This window comes from Mandrillus leucophaeus, unplaced genomic scaffold (assembly GCF_000951045.1).
Source record: "Mandrillus leucophaeus isolate KB7577 unplaced genomic scaffold, Mleu.le_1.0 Scaffold1, whole genome shotgun sequence".
Lineage (NCBI taxonomy): Eukaryota > Metazoa > Chordata > Mammalia > Primates > Cercopithecidae > Mandrillus > Mandrillus leucophaeus.
In genome coordinates, this window is record NW_012098097.1 from 11,662,157 (window position 1) to 11,669,498 (window position 7,342).

At 50.8% G+C, this 7,342-nt stretch overlaps 2 protein-coding genes across 5 annotated transcripts in view; both read left to right on the forward strand.

Moving 5' to 3' along the window:
- BIRC5 (baculoviral IAP repeat containing 5) overlaps positions 1–2,843 on the forward strand; it is a 15,049-nt gene extending 12,206 nt beyond the window's left edge. For 3 of the 4 annotated variants that reach the window (XM_011988861.1, XM_011988991.1, XM_011988925.1), the window contains one exon: positions 957–2,843. In XM_011988861.1, coding sequence (XP_011844251.1) covers positions 957–1,179 — 223 coding nt within the window. In that variant the 3' untranslated portion in view covers positions 1,180–2,843. Of the gene's footprint in view, positions 1–356; positions 523–956 lie in introns of those variants that run through there. The other variant, XM_011989059.1, reaches the window with a different exon arrangement.
- A 1,948-nt stretch (positions 2,844–4,791) lies between these two features.
- Positions 4,792–7,342, forward strand: part of TMEM235 (transmembrane protein 235) — a 14,483-nt gene continuing 11,932 nt past the window's right edge. The window contains exon 1 of the mRNA XM_011966589.1: positions 4,792–4,828. Coding sequence (XP_011821979.1) covers positions 4,792–4,828 — 37 coding nt within the window. The remainder of the gene's footprint in view (positions 4,829–7,342) is intronic.

A 7,342-nucleotide genomic window follows, 5' to 3' on the forward strand; every position in this document is an offset into this window, starting at 1 on the left:
CAGCCTGACCAACATGGAGAAACCTCGTGTCTATTAAAAATACAAAATTAGCCAGGCATGGTGGCGCATGCCTGTAATCCCAGCTACTCAGGAGGCTGTGGTAGGAGAATCTCTTGAACCCGGGAGGCATTGCAGTGAGCTGAGATCACGCCTTTGCACTCCAGCCTGGGCAACAAAAGCAAAAGTCTGTCTCAAAAAAGTAAAGTAATTTTTTTAAGGTAACCTCTATCAGAAAACAAATTTAACCCAATAAAGGTTTTTGTTTTTTAATGTAGCAGAGGAGTTAGGGTGAATAAAAAATATGATAGGGAAGGGGGTCCCTGGATTTGCTAATGTGATTGTCATTTGCCCTTTAGGAGAGAGCTCCGTTAGCAGAATGAAAAAATTGGAGGCCAGATTCAGGGAGGGACTGGAAGCAAAAAGAATTTCTGTTTGAGGAAGAGCCTGATGTTTGCCAGGATCTGTTTAACTGGACGTGAAGAGGAAGGCTCTGGACTTCCCTCCAGGAGTTTCAGGAGAAAGCTAGGGCGGTGGTTAAGAGCAGAGCTCTGCCTAGACTAGCTAGATACCTAGACTAGCTGGGTATTTAGAGTGGCTGCTTCAGGCTGGACTTCGGTTTCCTCATCTGTATAGTAGAGAGATGGGAGCACCTACTGCAGGGTCACTGAGCATAAATCAGTCAATGGAGTGAAGCCAGTAGAATGGTGCTGGGTGCACACCAAGCGCTCTGTCCATGTTTTCTGTTATTCGATGATTAGGAGGCAGCTTAAACTAGAGGAGTTGATCTGAATCAGGATGTTTGTCCCAGGTAGCTGGGAATCTGCCCCAGCCCAGTGCCCAGTTGATTTAGGTGCCCTATCAGTGTTCCCTGATTGTTTTTTCCTTTGTCTTCTTATCTACAGGATGTGACTGGGAAGCTCTGGTTTCAGTGTCCTGTGTCTATTCTTTATTTCCAGGCAAAGGAAACCAACAATAAGAAGAAAGAATTTGAGGAAACTGCGAAGAAAGTGCGCTGTGCCATCGAGCAGCTGGCTGCCATGGACTGAGGCCTCTGACTGGAGCTGCCTGGTCCCAGAGTGGTTGCACCACTTCCAGGGTTTATTCCCTGGTGCCACCAACCTTCCTGGGGGACCCTTAGCAATGCCTTGGGAAAGGAGAAGATCAATATTTCCCACTTAGATATTTCAGCTGTATCTTGTTTTGTCTTGAAAGTGGCACCAGAGGTGCTTCTACCTGTGCAACGGGTGCTGCTGATAACAGTGACTGCCTCTCTCTCTCTCTCTTTTTTTTTTTTTGGCTCATTTTTGTCTTCTTAATTCCCGGACTTACCAGGTGAGAAGTGGGGGAGGAAGAAGGCGGTGTCCGTTTTGCTAGAGCTGATGGCTTTGTTCACTTGGGCAGAGCCTTCCACAGTGAATGTGTCTGGACCTCATGTTGTTGAGGCTGTCACACAGTCCTGAGTGTGGACTTGGCAGGTGCCTGTTGAATCTGAGCTGCAGATTCCTCATCTGTCACGCCTGTGCTGCCTCAGAGGCCACTTTTTTTTTTTTTTTTTGGTAGATGCATGACTTGTGTGTGATGAGGAGGGGAATGGAGACAGAGTCTCCAGCTCCTCTACTGTTTCACAACGTGTCTTTCTTATTTTGTTTGAATTGTTAATTCACAGAATAGCACAAACTACAATTAAAACTAAGCACAAAGCCATTCTAAGTCATTGGGGAAACGGGGTGAACTTCAGGTGGACTTGGAGACAGAATAGAGTGATAGGAAGCGTCTGGCAGATACTCCTTTTGCCACTGCTGTGTGATTAGACAGGCCCAGTGAGCTGCGGGGCACATGCTGGCTGCTCCTCCCTGAGAAAAAGGCAGTGGCCTGAATCCTTTTTAAATGACTTGGCTCGATGCTGTGTGGGACTGGCTGGGCTGCTGCAGGCCGTGTGTCTGTCAGCCCGACCTTCACATCTGTCACGTTCTCCACACGGGGGAGGGATGCAGTCCGCCCAGGTCCCCGCTTTCTTTGGCAGCAGCAGCTCCCGCAGGGCTGAAGTCTGGCGTAAGATGATGGATTGGATTCGCCCTCCTCCCTGTCACAGAACTGCAGGGCAGATTGTTACAGCTTCGTTGGAAACCTCTGGAGGTCATCTCGGCTGTTCCTGAGAAATAAAAAGCCTGTCATTTCAAACACTGCTGTGGACCCTACTGGGTTTTTAAAATATTGTCAGTTTTTCATCGTCGTCCCTACCCTGCCAACAGCCATCTGCCCAGATAGCCGCAGTGAGGACGAGCATCCTAGCAGAGACGCAGTTGTCTGGGCGCTCACCAGAGCCACGAACCCCAGACCTGTTTGTATCATCCCGGCTCCTTCCGGGTAGAAACAACTGAAAATGCACTTCAGACCCACTTATTTCTGCCACATCTGAGTCGGCCTCAGACTTTTCCCTCTAAACTTGGAGAATATCACAGTGTTTTTTGTTAGCAGAAAATGCACTCCAGCCTCTACTCATCTAAGCTGCTTATTTTTGATATTTGTACCAGTCTATAAATGGATGCTTCACTTTAATAACTTGCTTATAAATTGACTTTGTAGAGAAGCTGGAAAAAATGGTTTTGTCTTCAGCTCCTTTGCACGCCAGGCGGTGATGTGGATCTCAGCTTCTGTCAGCCTGTGCTGGGGGCGGGGCTGAGCGGGAGCCACCCCTCTCAGCCCGCCTGCTATGGCTTTTCCTTAAAGGCCATTCTTAAAACCAGACCCTCATGGCTGCCAGCTCCTGAAAGCTTCCTCAACATCTGTTAATAAAGCCGTAGGCCCTTGTCTGAGGGCAACCACTCAGACTTTCTTTCAGATTCGTGTCCATGTGTCCGTTTTCCAGGTTCTCTAAGTCAGAGTGGAGTGTGGGAAGGGTTGTGAATGGAGGCTTCTGGGCTGTGGGTGAAGGTCCAATGGCAAGTTAGAGCCCTTCGGGCCAACTGCCACCCTGGAAGGTAGAGACAGCAGTGCCTGCCACCAGAAGAGACCAGCAAGCCAAACTGGAGCCCCCACTGCAGGCTGTTGCCATGTGGAAAGAATAACACAATTGCCAATAAAGTCTAATGTGGTTTTATCTACTTTTTTTTTCCCCCTGGAGACAAGGCCTTGCCCTCCCAGGCTGGAATGCAGTGGAATGAACAAAGCTCACCACAACCTCAAATTGTTGCGTTCAGGTGAACCTCCCACCTCAGCCTCCCAAATAGCTGGGACTACAGGTGCAGGCCGTCACACCCGGCTAATTGAAAAATTTTGTTTTGTTTAGATGGGATCTCACTTTGTTGCCCAGGCTGGTCTCAAACTCCTGGGCTCAAGTGATTGTCCTGCTTCAGCATTGGGATTGTTGGTATTATGGCCGGGAGCCACTGTGCCTGGCCTAGCTACCTTTTTTTTTTTTTTTTTTGAGACGGAGTCTTTCTCTGTCGCCCAGCCTGGGGTACAGTGGCTGGATCTCAGCTCACTGCAAGCTCCAACTCCCGGGTTTATGCCATTCTCCTGCCTCAGCCTCCCAAGTAGCTGGGACTACAGGCGCCCGCCACCTCGCCTGGCTAGTTTTTTGTATTTTTTAGTAGAGACGGGGTTTCACCATGTCAGCCAGGATGGTCTCGATCTCCTGACCTCGTGATCCGCCTGTCTCGGCCTCCCAAAGTGCTAGGATTACAGGCTCGAGCCACCGCGCCCAGCCTATTTTTTTTTGAGACGGAGTCTCGCTCTGTCGCCCAGGCTGGAGTGCAGTGGCCGGATCTCAGCTCACTGCAAGCTCCGCCTCCCGGGTTTACGCCATTCTCCTGCCTCAGCCTCCCAAGTAGCTGGGACTACAGGCGCCCGCCACCTCGCCTGGCTAGTTTTTTGTATTTTTTAGTAGAGACAGGGTTTCACCATGTCAGCCAGGATGGTCTCGATCTCCTGACCTCGTGATCCGCCTGTCTCGGCCTCCCAAAGTGCTAGGATTACAGGCTCGAGCCACCGCGCCCAGTCGTAGCTACCATTTTTTAATGCAGAAATGAAATAACTCATCCAAGACAGTAGAATAAGTAACTTTTAGGGCTGGGATTGGAACCCAGGCAGCCTGGGCCCTCACTAATGAAGGACACTGTCAGCTTGTGGGGGTGGCTGTGGTCGGCTGTCTGACTCTAGGGAGGGAGGGCTGTCTTTAAAGCACCCCTATTCCATTTTCAGACGGCTTTGTCAGAAAGGCTGTCATGGAACTGACACCTGCCTCCCCAAGGCTTCCACAGATCCTCGCTGTACATTGTAACCTTTTACGTTGAAATGTAAATTCACAGGAAGTTGTAAGGCTAGTACAGGTGGTCCCGATTCTGTTCCCCTCCTTTCTGCCGTTGTGAGGACAGTGCACTGTATTCACTTTCAACATCCAAGGTCTGTGTTGAGAGGGTGAGTTGTGCGGCCCAGCTTGCCCCGGGCCTATCTTGCCATCACGAAGGGTTTCCTGACTCAGCTGAATCTAGCTCAACAAAGGACCAACTAAGCTGCAGATTTTCTCTCAACTGGGCTTAGCCTACATTATTTACACCTGTTTTCAGCTGGATGGGACCAAACTAAGACCTTCACTTCCGGGGTTTCCACGTGATCCCCAAAGGGGTGACATCCATTCGTTCACTCAGGTATTTGCTTGTGCACCTACAGTGTGCCAGGTGCCAGGTCCAGGAATTGAAGCCCACGAACAACTCTTGCAGTGAGTTCCCCGGGTTTTTGTTCTCTGAACGGTGGGAAGACAGGTCCGCAAACAGCCATGCACGTCTGCACATGTGTGGCTGGTGTCTGCAGCAGTACCGAGAAGACGGTGAGCTCTGCCCTGGATGGCAACAGGAAAGGGCATCCTTATGCAGCTGTTTGTCCTGGCATAGGTGGCAGGCTGCCAGTGGGACCAGGAAGGGAAGGGGAGGATGCACAGACCGGAAGGAACGGAACGGGCACTGCAGGTGCGCTCTGCGATGTGGGGAAGCACAGGCTGATTCCGGGATGATGCCGGAGAAGTCCTGCAGCCTAAGGCACTGCTCATTCCACGTTACCCAGTGAGTCAAAGCCTCCCAGCAAGACATTTAGTCACTCAAAGCCAGTGCAGGTCTCAGCTTTGTCTGGAGAGGAACTTTCACTCTAGAAAACACAAACTCATTTCCCTTTGAGGAAGTTATTTCTCCAGGATATCATTTCCAGCCACCATCCAGGATGCTGGGCAGATGCTACAGTGCCCAAAGCACGGCTGCCCGAGAAGCTTGTCCCTTAGAAACCCCGTGTGGCCCGGGAGGCGCCTGCCTGCCCCCCTGAGAGTGGGACCCTGTTGGGCTGCCAGGATCGCTGGGCAGGTGCTGGGGAAGCCTGGGTGACCGTGCTGAGCCACTCACAGGCCTGGGAGTTGTGCTTGCGGATGAGACCTCCTCGCTCTTCGGCTGCCTCCCAATCATGGCCACATCCCACAAACGATACCACTGTCGACGAAAAGTGAAAAGGTGCATGGTTCTAACCTATGGCCCCAACCCTGTAAGAGCCCTTAGAATGTGGGGTTTTGACTCGAACAGTGGCTTTGAGTCTACCAGGGCGGATTAGCTTCCTAATGCCCTGAGTTAATGAATTGACCAGTTGGACAGGAAAACTCAGCGAGGTTCATTTTCTGTCGGGGGATGTTTGTCAATGCAGTGAAATCAGTTGCAACAAAGGTGGCACTGAGCTGCTCCAACAGTGACTCAGCCACGGCTCCAGCTGCTTCTCCAGCCCTGTGGGGGAGGTGGCAGATGGTGTCATCAGCCTGGAGCAGAGGGCTCTGCCCGCTGGCATCACAAGGGCCAGGCCTGCTGGTCCTCCAGCTGCTGGTTCCAGGTAGTTACATATGGGTTTAAAAGAAGAGAGGCAGGGCCGGGTGCAGTGGCTCATGCCTGTAATCCCAGCACTTTGGGAGGCCGAGGTGGGTGATCATCTGAGGTTAGGAGCTCGAAATCAGCCTGACCAACATGGTGAAACCCAGCCTCCACTAAATACAAAAAAATTAGCCGGGCGTGGTGGTGGGTGCCTATTGTCCCAGCTACTCAGGAGGCTGAGGCAGGAGAATTGCTTGAACCCGGGAGGCAGAGGTTGTAATGAGTCAAGATCATGCCACTGCACTCCAGCCTGGGCAACAGAATGAGACTCTGTCTAAAAAATAAATAAATAAATAAATAAAATAAAAATAAGAGAGGCAGGGTGCAGTGGCTCACACCTGTAATCCCAGCACTTTGGGAAGCTGAGGTGGGAATACTGCTTGAGGCCAGAAGTTTGAGACCAGCCTGGGTAACAAAGCAAGACCCTGTCTCTACCAAAATAATAATTTAAAAAATTACCCGGGAATGCTGTGACATGCCTGTCATCCCAGCTACCCTGGAGGCTGAGGTGGGAGGAACACTCGTACTAGGAAGTTGAAGTTGCATTGAGCCGTGATCACACCACTACACCACTGCACCACTCTAACCTGGGCGACAGAGCAAGACCTCACCTCTGGAAAAAAAAAAAAAAAAGAAGAGGCTTGGATGCCACATCGTTTTTTGTCACTTATAACTGGAATTTCGTCCATCAAAAGCCCATTGGGCACTGATTTCAGTGATAGGGGTCTGATGCTGGCTTGGAAGAGGCCTGACAGCCTAGAGACAAGCTTGGAGCTCCAAGCTGATGAAAGAATGATGAATAATGAAAAATAATGGGTTGTTCTAAAGCAGTGCCTTTTCATACTGGGCTAGGGTATAATTTGGGTCCATTTCAAGGGAAATATACTAGCAGAATTCATCAAAGTAGCCCCTCGAAGGCTGGTGCCTGCTGCCTCAGGGACAATGTAATCAGTGGTTCCAGCTGCACATCTAGGGTTGGAAACGCTGAACCCAGGCTTTCTCATGCAGATGGGGTATGGATTGCTAACGTGGCTGTCTCCTAGCACTGCAGCATGAGTGAAACACGTGTCCATTCTGCAGAGACGCGGCTCTGTGATGCTGAAACCTCCTTCTTCTTTTTTTTTTTCTTCTGAGATGGAGTCTCACTCTGTTGCCCAGGCTGGAGTGCAGTGGTGCTGTCTCGGCTCACTGCAACCTCCGCCTCCCGGGTTCATGCAGTTCTCCTCCCTCAGCCTCCTGAGTTGCTGGGACTACAGGCACCCACCACCACGCCCGGCTAATTTTTGTATTTTTAGTAGAGACAGGGTTTCACCGTGTTAGCCAGGATGGTCTCGATCTCCTGACCTCATGATCCGCCTGCCTTGGCCTCCCAAAGTGCTGGGATTACAGGTGTGAGCCACTGCACCTGGCCGAAACCTCCTTCTAGATAACAGTTGCGTTAA